The sequence below is a fragment of the Morone saxatilis genome, unplaced genomic scaffold (genome assembly GCF_004916995.1).
Source record: "Morone saxatilis isolate NCDOM2014 unplaced genomic scaffold, NCSU_SB_2.0 Contig17, whole genome shotgun sequence".
Lineage (NCBI taxonomy): Eukaryota > Metazoa > Chordata > Actinopteri > Moronidae > Morone > Morone saxatilis.
In genome coordinates, this window is record NW_023339729.1 from 21,928,002 (window position 1) to 21,950,148 (window position 22,147).

The 22,147-nt window shown below is 39.9% G+C and overlaps 1 protein-coding gene across 3 annotated transcripts in view; it reads left to right on the forward strand.

Annotated features, from left to right (window-relative positions):
- The window catches only part of fat1a (FAT atypical cadherin 1a), a 70,777-nt gene that overhangs the window by 11,175 nt on the left and 37,455 nt on the right, over positions 1 to 22,147 (forward strand). For all 3 annotated transcript variants that reach the window (XM_035659859.1, XM_035659860.1, XM_035659861.1), the window contains exons 3-4: positions 5,573 to 5,887; positions 17,067 to 17,128. In XM_035659859.1, the coding sequence (XP_035515752.1) occupies positions 5,573 to 5,887; positions 17,067 to 17,128 (377 nt within the window). The remainder of the gene's footprint in view (positions 1 to 5,572; positions 5,888 to 17,066; positions 17,129 to 22,147) is intronic.

Sequence of the window (22,147 nt, forward strand, 5' to 3'; positions counted from 1 at the left end):
AAAAGATTTTTGCGCTCACTCGCAGTTAGTGCACAAATAAATAATTTTCATGTTTTCTTTAGGCATGTGTTTTACATTATGGCTAAAGAAATTCTGAAGTCATTATCAGTAGTGGCTGTGAAACAGTTTTGTATCCCACTAAGAAAACTAAAAGGATTACACTGACATAGAGGGTATCAGTGTTCTCCATTGTTAGGCCGGTGAAATGAGGGAGCTTGTCTTAAGTACCATTTTCCCTTAAGCCAGCTGTTGACAGCCATTTTTCTGCCAGGACAGACAATATACAGCGTGCACAGTGATGCATAAAGTGGAAATGGCTCATTGGCTCAATGGGCCGGGATATTGAAGGAGATGAGATAGACATGGTTTTTGTGTGACACTGTATCATCATTATGAGTATCTCCAACACCTATCCTAAATTATTGTGACCCCTGTGTGCCCTTCAGACAAAACAGTGTGAGTCACAGAGCCATGGTACTTAGTGCAAGCTTGTTCATAGTAATACATGTGCACTATTTTATACATGTATACAAATGCATAAAAAGGCCAGCTTTTAATATAGAACTCTAACCATGATCTCTTGAGATTATTTCAAATCTAATACCAATAAAACTACCAGGAAACAGCTAGAGAGTTACACCCACTAACTGCCAGATGTAACTGTTGTATAGCTAACTGAATAACCGGTAACTGACAAAGCTTACATTAGCTTGCTGATATATAACCTGTTTAGAGTAAAAAGTGAAACAGAAAAATATGAAATATGGCCGACACATCGAATTGCTGTTAAATAATGATATAAACTGGTACACAAAAAACTCAAATCACAAAACTTTATTTGAACATTTTTGTCATCTAGGTTAGCATAATCAGATATTTTCCACTCATGCTAAACTGCATGAATATTACACTTTAACAGTTTCTTTTTTTTCCCTACACCTTTACACATATAAATAAAACACCTCCATTTAAGTGATTTAGTATATCAATACATTACAACACAAGATATTTATATTGACTAAAGATTTTAAGTCATTTTTTTGCTTACTAATAACCACTGCATCCTATTGCACTGAATTGATGAAATCAGTGCTTCAGCAAAGCATTTAATATACAGCAGCAAAACATAATTTTGCCTTGGTCCACAGTTTTTCTGAGGTTTTCAGGCATTTTACAGGCTTATTATCTTTGAAGCAGAGATCTTGGCTATAGATGTCCGGGAACTTTGGGATGATGTGATACTAAGTTGCTGGGTAACAGAAAGCTTAGTTTAGGACTCTATTACACTAGGCCCTACAACGTGGTAGTGGAATTTGAAGCATTTAGCCAGGGCTATGGAGAGAGAGAGAGAGGGGGGGTAAGCACTGAGAAAGTTTATGTAAGCATGGGAGCTAGAGGCCTGAGAAGGCTGAGGAATGTGGGGTAGGGGTGAGCGGAATTAACTGAGGTAGTTCAAAGCAAGCCCCAACTTTTCAACTATCAGAATGAGGAGAGAAGTCCTGGAGTACCTTGAACTGGCAGCACATAATCACAACATTTCTTGGTGAATTGTTAACAGTTAAAGTTTCCACAGTCAGGGCAGGAACTAGAAAATCTGCACCAGGTACAAACTGGATTTAATCTTGTGTTATACCTATTTTATACAGCATATGCCATATCTTCTACTCTACTTTGTTTCACTAGACAACTTGTGACATGCAATGAACAGTTTCTAGCAGCTTTTCGAAAACAAATTTCACCCTCTTCAAACTGTGGCAAACTGTGCCCTCCCTGTAACTGTAAGTTTGTGGAGAATGAACTCATTGTGTATCTGCACAGGACATTGCTTCAAGTACACTCGTATGTAAAAAATACCTGCTGGCCTTTATGATTTGAAATCCTTTGACTGTCTGAAGACTCCACCGCACTGTGCTCAAGTAACTTTGAAGAACAAAGCCAGAGGGAAAAGAAAAGAGCAAGGGGAAAAAAAGCGGAAAGCAAATCTGGCAGAGGCTGGTGCATGGTCTGTTTTCTTTTTCTTGTGGCCTGAGGGCAGGTTTTGCTTCTGCCTTAGTGGGTAGATTAGGTATATGGGATGGGTGTGGCAACTAAATTCTTCAGATTCACCTTTCATGTGCTTTGTTACTAACTATTCAGCCAAAGGCCACGGCAGATCGCTTTTTATATTCTGTGCTGTTTTACACATTTAAGGTCAAAGTTGGTCTGTTTTTGAGTCTCTCAGAGAGACTCTTTTAAGTGTGCGAGCTGGCACTGACATTTAGCCTGAAAAGTGTGGACAGTAACATTCCTCTTGCAAATGCAGCTGTGTTCATGTTGCAAGGTTTGTAACTGAAAAATATGAAGTTATCTCCTGTATGCTGATAGATACAAGGCGAAGAACTGTGAGCAAAAAGCATGACCCCGGTGAAAGTGGAATTGTTCTGCTACGCTGGTGTCTGCCAGTCAGAGCGAGGAGCACTCAAGCATGGGCACCTCTTTGGCAGAGGCACAAAAGATGCCTCATACTTCTTTCTCTTTCTTTTCTCTTGTACTGTGTCTTATTAACACGTGCATGTGCACACATGACCACCTCTGTTCTACTGTACCTCCCGTCCTCACAACAACCTCTTCAACCATTTTCATCTCATTCATTCGCATTTTAAATGTTCTCTATTTAATGTTGCCTTTTTCCACTAATTCCCTGTCTGTCTGAAACAGTTATCCCCCTATCCTTTTGTGTCTGCTCAGGCCTCGCATAAGCATCTGCATTTTTTATTTATGTCTACCGTTTGTAATTTATTGTTGCAGTCTTTATTGTCCTCTGCAAGTTGTCAGCTTCAGTAATATCATAAATTAGCCATTTCTGCGTTACTTTATTTCTAAATTGTTGCTAGCAAATGATTAATAATAACTTGTTTTAAAATGTTACTCTTTTGTATGAGTTCTCCAAATGTTTAGTCGCGTTTCCCCAATGTGTATTGTCAGCTCGAAGCCTTCAGTTTCATTATATGGAGTCATGTAATTTGCATTCTTGGTATACTGGTCGATGTTGATTTTGCCGTGGGACTCTTGGCTTTAGGAAACATCAGGGAGCTACCTATTTTCCCTTGCCTGACTACCCTTCTTATTACATGCCTCAAGCGAAGTTGAGAGAGCTATAATGATGACTAATGACAAGAGAGGATCCCAGGCCCAAAATGCAGGGGACGCTAAAGTAAAGCAGGGCGAGAAAATAAATGAGCTGTACCCCCGGAGTCCCCTGCCGTGTTAAATTTGAGAATTTTGTGACAAGTCATTTGGAGTGTTATCTATTTCTGACAAATCTGTCATTACCCAAGGCAAGTTGTTTGGCTGCTCTCTGTTACACTCCTTCATAGCAGTGCGTCAAGTTACAGTGAGTGAACAAAGGCAGCAGAAGCAACAGAGAGATAGTCTACATAAACTATTTGAACCTTGGATATGTGTCCTTGAGTATATGGTTTTGTGGAGGCTCCCTTATCTGTGCCACCAGTAACTGTTTTATAGATTCAGAGTCATTGTAGCAAATGGACAACACCCATACCTGGTAATGATACGGGTGTGCCTATCTCGTGATTCACTCTTATTAGTTCCGTATAACAATAAAATCAAATATAGCTATAAATCTCCATTGCACTTATGCAAGGTTATACAGGTATTGCAAATAACACAGACATGGGAATGGTTGTTATTATAAAGGTTGTCAGGGTTTCCATTGTCTGGAAGATATTTGCATGTTTATGTTGCCCTTCACTGCCTTATATTTTGTGCTTGTTGAAATGGGACCTCACATGTGCAAGTTATCCAAATATTATAGTTTTGTTTTATTATGCGCAGCTCTTCCCTCACTTTCTTCCCTATGAGGACCTTTCTTTTTGTTTTTGTTAAATCAAAATGTTATTCTTTAAGCACTAATCAGTTGGTTTATGTTCACACCATAACCTGATTACAGTGAATAACCAATCAAGGTGACTGCTGCAATACGGCATTCACATGCCCCACAGTTAATTAATTTCCTCACTTTGTGAGAGAGTCATCTGAAGGATGTTTTACACCCTTCAGAAACTTAACAACATCAGACAAGTAAAATAGAAGAACTTTGTTTTTATTTTGATGAAAACTGATATAAGCGTTCTCATTTGCTGTGAAAGCATTTTTAATGTCACCCTTAAAAAATGACAGCTCATTTAGATCTGTTAACCACGTTATGCTTACTACAGTTTAAGGTAGTCGGGTCAAATCTAACATAACAACAGCAGTAATTAAGACATCACCTTAGTATGGTTATAATTGGATTATTAGTGTGCATGGAAACACATCAAGTAACACTTTTTACAAGAAAACTAACATCTAGGCATGTACACACACCGTCTTCCTCAAACCGAAACACCCCTACACTTATTTAAACACACACATTCACACTTATCCTTTTCCTACAGTCCAAATGTACCTACTGAGCACCTGGTGCTTGTGAGTGGGGTCGGGTGGAGATGAAAAGCACTAAATCAAATTCACTCCTGTGAACTTTACTTTTAGCTTTTCCTCAGAAAGAGCAACAAGAACGTTCATGCTGCTGGCCAGTTTCAGCCATTTAAACATAAAAACTAGTGCTGACAGATGTTACATTCAGCATGTATATCTGCGTCCAACAGATCTGCATTGTTTTTACCCCATTGTTTTAGTAAACCAATTACATATTACATCTACATTTTATGACATTAAAATGTACCTTTTTGATACAAACTTGTGCCTCTGATTTTTGTTTCACTAGAATAACATTATTTTTGGATTGAGTCATACTTATACAAAACATTTGCATGCTAACTAAAGTTGGGCAATATGTTAAAATGTTCCAACCAGCCACCATCAGTCCAACGGCGATTGTCAATATATTTGCACGTGTGTGTGCTGCCCGACCCCCCCAATCACCACCTCAGTAGTTTCAGCTGGGAGATGTTAAGAAAGGAAAAGAAAAACGCCCATTTTTTAAACAGAAAAATTCAAAATTAAACCTTATAAATTAAAGTGTCTCTTATACCAAACTAAGACCTTGTTATGGTTGACAGAAACAAAATAAAACGTACTAAACCCATCAGCCCACTAACCCAACCAGAGCGCTAACCGTGCTACATACTGCATTTAGACTTTTTTTAAACTCCCAGTCAGTCCCATATTTTCAAAGCTAATCCTACCCATCCTCCACTCTTCCATTTAACCATTGTCAACTTATACAACTCACAGGCCTCTGAAAGCTATTTTGTTTGCTCAGCTGAAGGCTACAGCCCCCACATGGCAGTAAAAAACTTCCCTGCCAGTGAATGTAAACAGGAGAGCTCTGACTGGTTGCTGTTAATATACCACCTCGACAAGTTTCAGTCAAGTTGCCTTGAACCAACCCTGCCTGTCAGGGCCAACTGGTGTTGAAGCTCCTGTTCTCTTCATTGCCAAAATTCGATTTCAGAGATCACTAATAGTGCAGGCAGTGATGTGACACTCAGGGCATGTGTTGCACATAAAAAATTTCCCTGACATGATGCAGGCTAAAGATTTTGTTTATGTCTTCCTCATATCTTAGGTATTATCCGAACGCAAGAGCTGCTGGATCATGAGACAACACCACACTACTGGCTCACAGTCTATGCGATGGATCGTGGCGTGGTGCCGCTCTCTGCCTTTGTTGAGGTCTACATAGAAGTGCAGGACGTCAACGACAACGCGCCGCAAACCTCCGAGCCCGTCTACTACCCTTCTGTCATGGAGAACTCCCCTAAAGACGTGTCGATCATCCAGATAAACGCAGTTGATCCAGATGCCAATGCCAGTGATAAACTCAGCTACAGGATCACCAGCGGCAATCCCCAGGGTTTCTTTGCCATTAACGCCAAGACAGGTAAGATTGCTGTTACTGTGATGGCAATTCATGTCACTATAAATTGCATCCTCAGACCAGGAACTCCCTACTGATATTGTATTCCAGGACAAATGGTAACCTTGAATATAGCTGCAAGGTTGAGAAAGAAACTTTTAAGTACTACAAAGAAATCAGCCCACAGGGCAAAGCTTCGGAAGGTAGCCCATTTTTCTAGTTTGCAGTCTATTTAACCAGTGTCTAAATGATTAAATATTAAAAACAGCATACTTACATTGCTACGGTCACATCTTTATTATTTCCATGTAAGCAGGGATCTATTGGAATATCTTTCCTGAGTGATGGATATACATGACAAACAGAAATGTAACATGAAATGCCACATGCACATTTCTCATCTAAACCCAGCAACTTATTTAAAGGTCATAAAACATAGAGAAGAAGAAGAATTGTGCTGCATATTAAATTATCCTTTGAGACTTGAAAGCAGGTTTTCAGATCCACTGTAGTGCATGGCTAATAAGGTGGCTTCCTGTTCCCTTTCTTGTGAAAAGGAAAAGCAGTGTGAACACAATATTTTAACCCAGGACAGGAGTGGGATGAGCCTACAGGGGGTTTTTCCACTCTAACACTGTAAAGTGTTTTCTCATATGGTACTCTGGAAATGGTGTGATGATTAATATTTCATTGGGTTCTTTTAAAGTTGCAGGAGCAGGCTATGTTTAGTTGAATAGCAGAGGAAATACTTGTAATAGGTGCAAAGTGAAGCTCCATGTAGGCACAGAGCCTCTGTAAATGTACAGATTTATTCCTGTTACGCTGGAATCCATAGAAGAATTTGGTCAACATGTGTGTATGAACCTACGCAGAGCTATTAGGTTTAATTCAGTGCTTTTTACAAATATAAAATAAATCAAGGACAGTATACATTTAAATGACTTCTATTTTGATAAACCTAGAACCCTGTAGCAAAATTAGATGATTAAACTCTGTCTCTGAAAGTGCCAGTTACTGATTCTGTTATTCTTTCTTACGCAGCTTACACACAGGTGTCTTATAGCTATGAATGCCAGTGCTAATTAAACTCAAATAAGGAATGTGTAGTGAAGCAGTTGCTCCAGTTTGTCCTCACTGATGTGTGTGGTCCTGTTTCCTGAGGTTGTCACATCAACAAACTGGAGTTATTTTCGTTGGAAGAGGCAATGTGAATTTTCGGACCAAATAAGGATTCATCATGCGGCGTGCTTCCCAAACAAGCTTCACAGTAACGCTGGGCACTTCCCCAGTGGACAGGAAAAAGAAAGAACAAATAAATGATAAAGAAAAGGGGAAACCTTAGGTATGCGGACACGTAAGGTTGGTGTTTCGTATACATGCCTGACAAAACCCGCTTAACGTATGCTGATAAGAAGTCTGGGAGGCTGAAAATAAAAGTGCTGGAAAATCGAATATTTATCTTTCAACAAAGCAGTCATACGTAACGCTATTTTAACAACACAGACCTTGAGCTGCGAAAAATATCTTTACAATCATTTGTATCTTTGAGATATATTATATATTTGATTTATTTTTTTGCCATTTTATGGATGAGTAATCTGTGAAAATATGGTACCATAGCTGGTACCATAGCTAGCATGTTCACACAGAAGCAGCTGATCGTGAACTGAAAGGCATTGCTATTTGGTTGTCTCATTTTGCAAGCCTGTATAGTAAACTTACAGTACATCACTTATTCAGCAGTTAAATAAAGTCTTCTTAGCCCACATATCTGAAGTAATTATTTCCTACTCCTAGGATTACAGTTTATATGAAGCTTATGGTGAAGTCCACTGTGGGCAGAACATCTTTACAGTAGACTTGGCTGTATCTTTACGTGGTTCTTTTTTATAAGCGCCAGAAGAGCTCTGAAAAAAAAATGGTTATATGGAGGACACTGAAGCATAAGGATAAGACCCATTCATGCATATCAAACCATGTTAAAACTTTTATCAGTGGGACACCAGAGCCCCTTGCGTCAGGTTCAACAAAGAGTGGTTTGGACTGAGAACACGTCATTAAATCACTGCTTTGTTGCTTTGATTTTCTTCCTTGTTTGTTTTTGAAGACTGTGGCAGGGAGTGGAGGTAGAGAGGTAAGTGAGGAGAGAAAACAGGAGAAAACTGTGAGCCAAATGTAGAGTACTAAAGAAGACAGTGATTTATGCATCCTGAATAGCTGTTCAGGCACTCTGCAAACGTGTTTGAATAGCCATTTTTTTACTTGGGAATTGGATTTAATGTCTTGAGGAATGATTACATATTATATTTTATTGTCTATATCTGTGGTATTAAATGAGGTAAAAATAGGCCTGATATCTGTCCACATTATCAACTCAATATGGCATTCTCACCGCATATTACAGGTTTTTGAAAATGTTTAAATTTACAACATGCAAGTCTCTGTAATTACATGTTCTAAACTTGCATTGGAAGCATAGGCCCCGTCTTGGCATATCTACAAAGCTCTACAAAGGGGTGGGAAAAAGGAAAAGACGTTAAGGCCTATGTTTTGTTTGTGGGTTTTGGAACTTCGTAGGCATGTGTTCCAAGCTAACTAGCTTGCCTTCTATCATGGGTTACAGCCTTGTGCAACTTTCCAAGCAGCCTGTCGAGCTTCAGACTAATATGAAGGCTTCACTTGACGCCTTGGGTGGCGTTGGTTGCCCTTTTTCCGCACAGACTCACATTGGTTCAGTCCAGGATGAAAGGCTTAGGTCTCCTTTATTTCTGCCAAGTAAACAAGTCCTGCTGTTTTGGCTGTTCTCTGACTTTAGTTTGTCATTAAAGTGCAAGGCCAGCTCTTCTCTCTAGCATACACTATTGCAACCCCGACGTCTCAGAGCTTAGAACTGAATGGTTTGATATTGCCTTGCTTTTGAAGGGATTGGAACAGTGAGAGAAAAAAAAAATGAGGCAGAGCTGTGTGCGGTGAAAATTGTGCCAGTCAGCTGGATATGAATTATGTGTTCTAAATCAGTAAGAGATCAGTGAATTTGAATAATGACGTTCGGGTGTGAAATCTTAAAAGATGAACCAGTGCTCAGTTGTCTGGTTGCACAGATCTCTTCCCACCCACAGACATGACCACGGTTGTTCCAGGCTCCTAAGGCCTGATTTGGCGCCTGTGGAGAATTGTATTTCCTGGATAAAGACTCATAGGGTTGTTGTCAACAGATCACAACAGGATATGGGCTGTGTGAGACAGAGATACATAATTGTATGTACTCTCTGTAAAATGCCACTTGGTTGCATTGTGGAGTAATCGAAGTTTATTTATCACTTGGGTGTAGATTTAGAATAAGGATGGTTTATCCACACATGCAGTACTTGAGACAGCCAGCCCACAAGCTGTCTAGTTTTATTTTCTCTTTGCAAAGGAGTTTTAAGATCTCTGAGCTAGTTCATCTGAGGTTGTTGACATGAGTTGCCCACCTTTTCTGTGGGAGAGTGAGCAGTGTTCATTACCTGGTGAATCACTCTCTCTCTTCCCTGAAATGCTTTTGCTGCGCTATGACTTTCTGGACTTTGAGCAGAGCTCTTATGCCAAGAACATGGATGTATTAGGAAAGGGCAACCAAGCAGAACATGTAGTCAGAACACACACACTGAACACTTCCTGTTTTCATATCTTAGCTGAGGAGGGAGAGCTGGAGCAAAGATCACGACGATAATGATCTTATCTTGCTCAATGCTCATTACTCTGCTTCCTATTGTACCTGTTCTATCTTTCTATGTGTTAGCACTTTCTAAAGCTTCACTAATTGTCCTAGTGTTGTCCATTGACTTTTTTAGACCATATTATCATTACTCTATGGTGACCTGACATTTGAGATTCGTAGTAAGAGCACGTAAAGCCTGTTGAAAAGTCTACCCTATAATGATGGCGCCTATCTGTATTCGTCACCAGACAATGGTGTAGTTATAGCCGACAAGAGCATGCCTTTAATAGGATATGGCTGTCTATACCTGATTGTGTTGGCCCTATAATGGCAGCTTTCATTCCAGTGGTTAAACCCAAATGAAGAAAGATACACCCAGGTGAATTCTTACCGTCGTATTAAACAATTTTGGCCCATCCTTTTTCTTTGCCAGCAGCCTGCGGCTCATTGTCATCAATTGAAAAGGAATGCCGTAGGTAGTGCTTTGGCAAGCTTGGATACCTTTCGACAGGTTTTATGTGCATTTGTCATCCCCAGGGCTGAATGAAACGGTAAGGGAAAACAGCCACTGGGACTGCAGCTGCGAATCATCCACTTTTCGTGGCGCTCATATAAACTCAGTGACACCCTCTCTGTTTTAGGGAGAAAGCACACACACACTGGTGTTATCAGTGGTTTACCAAAGCCCCAACCACTATCAGGGGAAGTGAGATAGGAAATGGATACTTCCAACAACTTCCTGATGTTTCCGGTGATTTGAAGGCCAAACCATTGTCACAGCTCTCAAAGGAGATTGTGAGAAGAAAATGTGGAAATTGTACAATTGCTGATTTTCCTTTTAAACTTCAAAGAGTGGTCATGGTGGCTTAGTTGGCCAAAAATCATTTTAAACCTAGTATCTTTGAAAAAAATCCAACCTGGGACTTTTGTGGCATGCTATCTTTAAAAAAATGTGCTATTCATTTTTTTTTTTTTCACAAAGTGCCAAAGACTGCCACATTTTGGCATCGTGGGTCTCTGAAATCAGTCAAGATTCAATGAAATGCACAAAAACACCACAGGAGAACTAATTTATTCTGTGCAAAGTGAAACTTGACAAATGAATGTGCAAATGCCCAACCATTATGTGCAGTGACCAACCTAATTAAAAAAAAACAAGCCCTTGCCCAGCAGACGTGCTCTTTTTGTGTAAAATAAAGTAACCATTTGTGCCATCAACACAGATCAAGTGCCACCTTTTAATTAGACTTTCGATTGGTTGGTTTGCTAGACATTTGATTGGAAGACAGTGTTTTTATTTGACAATGACAAGCCTGGGCTTGTTTATAGAGGCTGTGGTCAAGACAGTATATTGACAAATCTGTCACAAGAGAGATGCGCTGCCCCCACTGTTACAACAAGTGAGGTAAACCAAACCTTACATGATTTCATGTCAGAGAGCTCAGCCGGTTAAACACGGTTGCTGACATTACAACAGTCAAATTACAATGTGTAGTGTTTTATGTTTGAATGTTGTATCACTTGAAGTGTTTCTGTTTAAGGGTTAATATGGAAGTGCTCTGAGACACCTCTGTTAAATGGACCATGTCACTTGTTGGTGCACATCAAGATGCCTTTTTATTGCTCAACAGCTCACATTAGTGGGTCAAAGTCGACCAACGTTTAACTCAAATTGAAAAAATGTAATCTATTTGCATAGATTTACTTGACTAAGCAAGCTAATCCATTTGTTACAATTTTAAACAAATTGATTTTGTCACATGTATTCACTGTTATGTATGAACGAAGATATCCACCAAGTGGACCATTTGGATCATTTATCAGCTTTCCAGAACTTTGTAATTCGAATTTTACATTTCTTTACTCAAAGTTGATTATTTGATATACACGTGGTCAACAGTCTAATTGACCTTGCAGATTTATTCTTATACCAAGGTCAATGAGATGAGAGAAGGGAAAATCCTTTAACAAGACTGTCCACACCAAAAAAATATGCCTGCGATCTCAAGATGCATGAATTTCAATGCTTTGTCTTAACCACCACCCAGATTTCCTGTGACCATATCAGAACTGACATAGGTCAAACCTACCAGTAAGCACTAAAGTACCTCAGCTGCTCCACTGCTTCCAAGCGTCCCAATCATTTACACAACTCTCCATAACATTCACTTTCACAAGGGCCTGGGAACCTGAATCCCCTATAGCCCCAACCTCCATGACGTGGTTGTCTTTTCAGATTACAAATAATCCTTGCAGCTGTGAGGTGCTGAGATATCTCAATCCTAATGTAAACAGTGCCCCCCCCCCCCCCGCTAAATGCCTTTTACTCATTTTCACAAAGACCATATGCATCTATTAATGTGTTTGCATTAGCTTATATGACCTCTCTTTGTTGCATTTGTCAATTCTGTGTGTTTGTAGACATCAGAACAGGACTTTAGTTTGCCTCCACTGCCTTTTAAATGCAATGCTTTTTTTCTCAATAAAAGTGAACCGTCAGTAGCTCTTGGTCAGCAGCATTTCTGAGACTCAGTTATGAAGAAAGCGACAAACAGCACCTACTTTGATGTACCAATCGCTTCTTAAACTCACACAGTCCTTTGGATTTTGCTGCCTCACAGTTTTCAGTGAGAGTATAGATGGCATCATGAGCAGTGGAAAGATAGATTTCACTGTGTTGTTTTAGACTCAAGTGGCAGACACTTAACTTATAATGAAGTTGAGAATATTGATATAGTTGTCTGGGATTGAACATTGGGTTTCGGGATAAGAAATGTTGCAGTCCGTGTTCATTATTTTCTTCACACAAGAGAGAAATAACCGGGGTTTATATAATGAATCTTCCTGGCTTCGTGTCAGTTCATCAACAACAAAACTAAACATCTCCAGGACTTTAAAAACTGCACTACAAGTCCAGCCGCTGCAAACACCCAACACATTCCCGCTTGTCTGGAGTTACAGCTAAATGTGTGTCACATAAATATGTGTGTCACTCTCAAGACTGCTAATCACAGCAGCAATGCCCGGGTATGAACCAGCCCAACAATGTCCTGGACTCCTTAACTCCCTCCAGGCCTCCATTTTGGAGCAGCGGTTGTAGCGCTCAAGGACATGGTTGAGAGTGCCACTGCTGCTCTGCTGTTGTTTTTCTCTCCCTCTCAAAACAGCATGGCTATAATTACTGTCGGCCCAGCTCAGCCCACGCCTGAGGATGGCTTTTGTGTGTGTGTGTGTGTTATGACAAAGGCTGTGGGTTGGAAGTGCAGACTTCTCTGGTGAGCTCTGGCTTACCAACCAATCATTTTACAGTTCCTTAACGTTTAGGTAGCGATGGAGAGGTATGTACCTTTATTGGCTGAAGCACTAGTGCCAGCAAAGACTTACATAAAAGGACCTTCCTGGTGAGCATGTAGTCTTTTCATGAGGGAACAAACTTCTGAAATGAGTTTAATTTTATTTGACACAAGTTGTTGTGAATTATTTTCTGAAAGTGATATCAGTGCTTGGATATTAGAGTGGACGGCAAGTCCCGTGGTCAGAGATCTGGCAGCATGTCAGACAAAAATGGAACAGAAGCAAACAAAAGTAGTTTAAGCCACAACACAACGTGCATCAAAATAGCTTCACTCATCCACAGTAGATGCAACATATTTTTTGAATTTCCGATGTTTGATTCTCCTCCCAGACATCTCTACATCTTGATGTGGATGCTGGTTTCATGCTCCATCCACATTTTTAAATACCTCAACTTTAAAAATGTGAGAGAGCAGCAAAATTTAGCTTGTGGTTAAAACCATTTCACCAAGAGGCCGTGCTCCAAAACCGCTCAGCTGACTATTGTAGAGAAACTGTAAACAGTTAGTGAATTATTGTTATTGTTGATCAGTTTATCGACAGAAACATAATCAACAACTACTTAATTACTAGAGGAAAATGCAAAACAATACCTAGTTCAGAGTTCCCTGGTAGCTCACCTGTAGAGTACGTACCAAGGCTGAGTCCTTTTTGCAGCGACCATGGGTTTAGGTCCAACCTGTGGTCCTTTGCTGCTAATCACCCACTCTCTCTCTCCCCTTTCCTGTCCATCTTGAGCTATCCTACCTACCCACTTCCAGCTTCTCCAGTTTGAACATTAGTTGCTTTTCTTTGTCTAATGTGAAAGGGAACTGAATCTGAATCTTTGGGTTTGGAATTAGGACTTTTGACACTTGAATACATCACATTGGATTTCAGGCAGAGATTGATGAACATTTTTAACTATTTTACACATTTTAGGGACCAAACAATTTCTCTGTTAATTGAGAACTTAAGATTAATTCATAATGAATATAATAGGGATGTCCCGATTCAGTCAAGGCATTTTCAAACTGGTGGGTAACGGCTATACTGTGCTTTATTGACCCGATCTATTGTTTTTACTGTCATGGTTTTACTTACGGTTTTACTTTTCCTCCACTCTGCTCAACTCTGTGTGAGAGAACAGGCAGCTCCGCCAGCGGCAGAGTTTCACCACGGACGGAGCTGCCTGCTCGGAGGAGAGAGCGGTGGAGATCCGACTCAACACGCCACTGCAATTGCAACAAAAGCCCCTCGAATAAAAAGCCAAAAAGAGAAATTGATTATTGTAAATAACGCTGGACCCAAACACCAAGAGAGAGAAACTACCTCCAGACAGCGACAGGGCAAAACGATTACAGAGGGTTTGTTATTTTATACTTTATTGTGTAAAAAAATAATAAAACAAAGCATCACAGAACAGCTTCAATGCAGGTATTTTGTTTCTTAATGCAATGCACAGCTATTTAGTTGTCAGGCATATGCAACGGATTGATTTTAATAACTTGTAGTGTGCACTGTATTATCTAAAAAGTATGATCCGATATGTAAAATATCGGATTGTGAGTCAGTATCGGCAGTATTGACTCGGATCGGATTGGGGGCTAAGAAAACTTGACCAGGACATCCCTAGAAAATAATCATTAGTTTCATCCTTTAACAACCCAGTACACCTGTGGAAAGCACTTTTTGCGATTGAAAAGAGAGACCTTGGACAGATGGTATGATTAAAAGCAGATGCTCACTATATGACGGGATTATCTGTTGCATTTGAGGTGTTTATTAAGAATACACATTCTGGAAGAAAAGAGTGGTTGCTGTCCTGCTGTGAGGAGGTCGCCACCCAGCTGTTGCCAGAGGCACAACAATATCCTGTATTTATCAAACACGCTTGATATTTATGACACCTTCCCAATTGTATTGCCTCTCTGGACAATGAAATTTCAGCAAGGTATACTACATGAAATCTGAGCGTGCTCACTAACTGAGGTTAGCTGTGACTATTTTTACTTCAGCAAGTAACCAAAGAGGACCAAAGAACTTTTTACTTCCTTTTTAATTTTGCTTTCTTAATTGGCTCCCCACAGCTCATTTTTAAAACAAATGTTCTATTCCTGTTTCCAGCTGGAGGTAGCAGTGCTAATTTGTGTGTCAAGTGGAGAATGAGAGAGGGAGATTACTCCTGAACCAAACTATACACCATTTTTGAACAAGCCTGTGTAGCCATGAACAAAAGGCGTCTAGTAATATGCTAGCATGTGTCATTAACTCATCTTCCATTGTCTTGCGCATCAAGTTAAGTATGTAAAATGGGACTCGTGAGACAGAACGAAAACCAAATTTGTGTTCTCCAGTGTGGGCTTTGGATAAAGGCCAGTCATTTTGTGATTTCATTGATTTCGCTAATGTTACATTTGTTGCATCTGCACTGAGAGTATACTGTTTTTATTACATGCACTGTATCTGTTAAGCACAGTCAAGCTTTGATTAGGCAGGTTATTTGCAGAGGAATTCTCAGTTTGCTTAATACTGTCATCTGTATCCTGCTCTGTAATACATGTACAGAGAAAGGAGTTACCTAACACAGCACACAGGGGAGCTTAAAAACATTATCATCCATCAGCTCCAGCCTTGCTAAAGCACATGAATAATTAGTCAGCGTGGTCTGTTTTGATGTGGCACAGCATAACTGTTAGCTTTGATGGTAAAAATCTACAGCTCGCTATCTCATGTAACCCATGCTGATCCTCTGCAAACTTTCTTGCAGACATCATGCAACACTGCATAGAGTAATTCCTGCAGGTCGTATAAATGTACTAAACTTAATTTGTGTCGTCAGTTACAAAACATCTCTTTTCACTCAATGAGGGGGTGTATGGAACAGTGTTGAGAACGCAGAGTAGAGGCCAGTTTTTCTTTGTGTTAATTGAGATTTTTATTTCATATTTGTACCTGCAGTGGTTGCTATTTTATATTAATGTAAAATTCAATTAAATGTGTTGCCCATAAACATGTAGCCCTGTTAGGTAATCAGAGCATTAAATAGCAATTAAATAAGAATAGGCTTCACTTACAGGAAATGTTTGGTGTTCTTTATTTTTTCCACCCGAGTATCAGTAGACCTAAATCTTTGCAGCTCACTGTGAAGATTAAATAAAGCCTATGAAGGATGAGGATGAAAAGGGGGAGCAAAAGCGCCTCGCTCATATGCCTCAATTGCAGTGCTGAGGGACGGCTATTTCAGGACCTGTAAGTTGTGGCCTGCTATTCTCGTTGCAGGCATATGTGCCATTGATGGGTTTGGGTTTCGGAAATCCTTCACTTTATGCTAATCAGGCGCTGTGTGGCAAGCAGACAGCTCTGGTGCGGTTTAAGTTGGCATGTCTACTCTACACTCAGTGTCTCTGCTAAGTTGCAATTACATTGGTAGTGAGAACAGAACGCTGCTTATAACATAGCCATGAAGCAAGATTCCCCCCCCCCCTTTTCTTTTTTCTTCTCTTGTTTGTGAATTTTATTCAAAATTTGATTAGACAGGAACTCAAGAAATGAGCTTGTTTTATTTTTACTTTTTGTCAAAGCCTGGCTTAACAAAGTCCCCTCTGTGTGATTGATGTCACATGGCATCAATGTTCACACGTAAAATGAACGATAGAGCTCAAAAAGACCCTTGAAACACTTCAACTAACAGCAGGGGCTCTGAAGTTTCCTTTTCTCTGATTCAAAAAGTGCTCGAGACTGCGGGCAATGTCTGACTGGCTGTCTATTTATTCAGCTTGTGGAAGAACTAAAAGCAGGGTGTCAGGGCTATGCTGCTGTTTGGGAACTATTTGCAGACCTTTGTGATATTTCACATATGTAAGGCAGTGGTAGGCTGTCTTGCAACTGGTTTTTACCAAAAACAGGAAAGACATACAGGGAGAACACTCCTCCAGATGCAAACTCTTAACTCATGCAAGACTGATGAGATAACCAGCAGGGTTCAGGTTATGTCACCAGACAAGTTTAATATCAGCATGGCCCATTTTTAGTAATATTTAGCTTCTAATTTTATGGTTGCTGTATTCTAATAACATGATGATGATGATGATGATTCACATGGTTGTTGTTTTATAGAATAAATGATATGTCTGTATAATTAACATTATCATTGATTCTCTCTAACAGGTCTGGTTACAACTACCTCAAGAAAACTGGACAGGGAGCAACAAGACGAGCACATTCTTGAGGTAAGCACTTTATTTTGGCAAATTTTCAACTCTAAAGTAAAAGCTGGAGACGGGTCATTGTCAGCCTCTCTTATTTATGGGAAAATTAATTAGTAACATGATAATCAGAAACTTTCAAGGTCAACATGTTCAGTGCCCCAGTAAAAAAAAAAAAAAAGGTTGGAGTTTTGGCATTTCCAGCCAGCTTTGGCTGAATGCCACATGTTGTCAGCAAATCAACTCTTCTTTCTTCTTGTATATGCAAGAGGAGTCCTTTTGGAATAATTTCTCCTTGTGCTGATTTCCGGATAGGGTAGGGGGAGGTGGGAGGTGTGTGGGAGATCCTGGTGACTGTTCCTTTGTTCTTTCCCAATGTTCCGTCTCATGGATGGAGCAAGCTGGGACAGGAAACTGTTGTCAGACCAATAGGCCAATGTCTAAACTTGTGGGTTTTAATTGAGCTGGGCTGTGTTCTCTTGTGATGCTTCCCTCCCTGTTTCTCGCCACCCAACCTAGGTTGATAATAGCTGTTGTAATTGTGTTTCCGGTGCTGACAGGGAGCAGATTGGACGCCTTTTAATTATTGTTAGAAGTTGCACAATTCAGTGATCACTGGGTGACAGTTAATGCTGGTGCATCTGGAGCCAGAGCGGTGCTGTATTTCATACACTGATTGTACATTGCACTGTGCTAATTGCATTACACGGCCGAGAGTAAATGATAGTGATTAAAGTTTGGAATAAAGGAAAACTGTGTTCCTTTAAAGGAACATTAAGCTGATGAATAACATTGAATAACAAAGTTGTTAGACCTTGGATTTGTTGAATTTTAAGAATATTGGGTATCAAGGTCAGAAAAAAGGTTCCCATGGAACCCCAAAGCTCCTCCGCCTAGTGGTTTGCTATAGACGTTGAATTGCTACTTCAAACATGTGGTTGAAAGCTGTTGAATTACTAGGTTGGAACTGGTGTCTAATTCAAAGTCTTTGTGTCTGTAAAAAAAAAAATAAATGGGAAAAAAAAGCAAATTCCCACCTAAGCTGAGTTCATGAATGTTGTTCATTTGTTTAATTTGACAAAATGCCTCCAGACAGACATTTAATAACCACATTAAACACTCAGCTCAAACTCTGGTACACTTTAATGTTGCGCCAAATTCAACACGCCTATTCTCGTCATGCTAATATTCTTGCTTTTCATTGTAATGTTTATTACTAAAGCTTGCAAGGATATCAATATACTGATAAATCCAGTGCACAATGAACCAACATTTTTCTGAAAAGTAACCAATTAAAAGTTTCTCTTGCACATTCCTGTTTAATTTAAATATGAGTTAGAGGGATAATTTAAAGCAAGTACCTTTTGACCTAAATAGGTAGAAAGTGGCTGAGAGAACACAGCCTGGGAAGAGCTGTGTAACCATAGCAACTTAAGAAGTTTGTGCGTGTTGGTCACTGGGAATGCAGCAGGAAGCTCTTTATTGGGCTAAACATTTGTGGGGCAGCACAGACCCTTAAACCCTACAATTTACCCTACCCACACCCACACCCACACACACACCTCTGTGTATCCTTAGGGCAGCAAATCGAGGGTTAATCATGACTCAGAAGAATACATGTGTGCGCACATGCCTTTGTGTATGAACTAGGTGCTGGCAGAGCAAATCAAATTGAAGTCACAGCTAGTGTTGAAGTTGTTGTAGGAGAAGAAACGAAACATGTGGGGCCATGTGGAACATGTGGAGCAATTAGGGTGGGGGCTGTGTCAGCATTGTTTGCGCCAAATGCCAGAAGGAGGTGGAGGGAGCACAGGGGGGCCTTCAGCTTTTTATGATGAGATGGATGGGGGTTGGTAGGCGGTAGTCGTGTGCCTGTGTGTGAAAGAGAGAGAGCTAGAGGCAGACAGGCAGTGGGGGAATTTGAGAAAAAGGCAAAGCTGACCCTGATGGTCTGAGTGTGGGCTCTAGCGGCAGGATGAGAGGCCACTGTCCCAGGAATGAGGGGGGTGGGTAAATAGCTAAAGTGGGACATGCCAGGACATGCTTAGGATTCAAGACTGGGACTGCAGAGAGAACATTATAATGGAAAAGCAGAGGTGAATGGGCTGTTCACATCTGTTGTCTGGAGCCTATCCCAGCATGCAGTTGGCAAGCTGCAGGGTACACCCCGGACAGGTTGTTAGTCTGGCCTGTTTGACTAGGATATTAGATCCTACTAAGTCTGTTTTTCCTGAATAATCATTTATTGTATAAGAATTTATTTGTATAGAATTTTGTTTAGTTTGTGCAAGTTCTTTAGATTTTTTTTACTCAACATGATAAATAGGCTACGTTCTGTGTAAGTAGAAATGTGGACACATTCAAGCTTCTCATTATGACAATTCTCTCCGTTGTAACAGTAATTAACCCTGATCCGTGTCTCAAAAAATGCTGTGTTGGGTCCTTGAATTTGAGTAAATAGGGTCCTTGAAAAGTCTTTGAATTTGATGTTTAAGAAGGTGTGGCAACCCTGGACTTCTCTTAAGCTCTAGGTTCCCGTTCCATTGATAAGTACTACTCCTGGAGTAGAAACAAAATTGTCTGTTTGCTGTGGTCGAAACGCTTTTAATTAAACTCTTCACCAGCATGAGTTACTAAAAAGGTTCTTGTTCCCCTGGGAACGTTCCTGCAGTGGAAACACTGTGAGAGTAGCAATCTTGTAACAATGAGATATTGTTTTTTTCCCTCTATTTAATTCAACAGTTATTACAGCGGGCATTAGTATGTCTTTTGCAATGCATGATTGATAATAAAGTTATTATGAGTTGCTCTATTTAAACAGGACACCATGTAAACAACTGCTGTGGAACGTTAGGCTCCAGTTACATCTTCCCAATATTATAGCCAAGCACAATATACATTTTTATAATAACTAACTTACAAAATCCTGCACAGTTCTGATCCCCTGGTTATTTTAATGAACATTGGATACATTAAAACAACACTACTTACATATGGTCGGTCATATAAAGCTAAAAGTTTTGCAATAGGTAATGAGAACAGAGAGGGTTGGCTCAGTTCCCTTCACTCCACAGCATTGCTATACTGATGCAATGAGACACACTCCCTCTGGTGTAACTTCTGAGTCTTTTGTGTGCTTTGCCTAATTATCAAACAAAAGGCTTTTGATGAAAATGTTCCATAGAGAGGCACTTGGTGATGGATAGTGTGCATGCACACAGTTCCACACATAACAGATACCGTGCTGGGACATTTTATTTCATTAGTTTAGGTCTTCCATAAACAGAGTGCCTCAAGGTATTTTATATTATTAGGGATATCAGACACTATAACTACATATACAATGCTCTAAAAGCTTGTGATCATAATGGAAATGTTCATTATACAGCACAGAATGGGCACCACCATATCCACCCTGAGAGAGACATTCACACTCAGGTTTCTTGTCATCCCATTTAATTAATTCTGCTCATGTGAAAAGCACGGACAGCTGCAGACTCTGCGAGAAAAACAAAAACACATTACTTTAGTAATTGAAACTATGGTACCAAATGGTGTGTGCCTTGCCCTGGACTCCTGACTGTTTTTAGTGAGGCACTTAGCATATGGTTTTAAATGACAGTGACATTTGTTCAGCCCTTCTACAGCGTTTTGCAGCATGAAGCTAGAAATGCTCACATCTCTGTCAGCTCAGATGCTCAGCCCTTGAGCACATCTTTCAAAGACTAGATGAAAATTGTGTTTGTTTGGGTCAGCCGGTGGCTCTTTGCTTTTGATTAAACTCCTCAAACTGTGTGCTCAAAACGCCTGAAGATACATCGGATGTTAAACCGTGGCACAAATTACAAAGCGTTAGCAAGCGACCAGTAACACTTGATGTCATGACTCAAATTAAGACTCCATTAATGATTCAGTTGTGCGACACTGTCCTTTATACCAAGTACTTCTGGGGTTTTAAAAAAAAAACCAACCGTCAGCGGAGGGCGGTGGGTCTGTCTTAATGTTTATTAGCAGTGCAAAATCTTTGTTTGCAAGTTAAGAGTCAGTGCAGCTGGTGCTAGGAGAATGAAGAGATGCAGCTAATTAAAAATAATTAGCTCTGGTGGGTTGTTCGTGTATCAGCCATACACCCTACTGTTTTGATGATCACAGTCAACCATATTAAATGTTATTCCAGATTAGGAAAGATTTTAGTTCAGCATAGCAGCCTCCAGGTGAAACAAATCATGTTTACCTGAATACATCAACCCTAGCTAGTAACCCCCCAGGGGAAACAGTGGGTCCAGTATTATTTTAAAAATTAATAAGAAAATGGATCCCCTGCCAAATCAAATTGTTTATTATCTTATTTAATTTTGTTTAAGATAGTACTTAAAGGTACACTGCCATCATTTGGTATTGTGCCCGAAAATGCCTCCAAATCACGAGATTTTGGTGCTTGTGACAGTGACCTTTATTCAAAAAATGATATTATTCAAGCCTTACCTTTAGACTAAAATAGGAACTTGGAAAGAGTCTGAAAGCCCATCCTGTTTCTCCTTAAATCAGACCAGACAAGAGTGGTTTGACCACTGAACAATCGCACATCCAAGGGACCGCAATTGCTGCTTTTAAAGTTGTGCCCTTTCTCTCTATCTATCTCTCTCTATCTGTATTTTTTTCTGATGGAAAATTTTACCTTAAGAAGCAGATTTGTATTTATAGTTCAGAAAAAGTCCCTGTTTTACAACATCAAGAGATTTCTTATCAGTAGAGAAACATGCCCTACGGAGTACTTTTAACCAATTGCTTGACTGGATTTGTTTATTATACAGTAGAGATACAATTATTGGGTTAAAAAATAAAGACAACAGCCTGTTACTGATGTGTATTTGACAGCAAATCTCTAAGGGAATTGCCTTTAATTTTGGCTGCTAGTTAAGTTGCAGAGAAAGAAGGGGAATGGAAGCATGATGAAGGCAAAAAGCACGCTTCCCTTTTTCATCTCATCTTTGATCAGTTTTAGACGTTCTAATGATGAATTTCTAACACAGCTGTCTAATA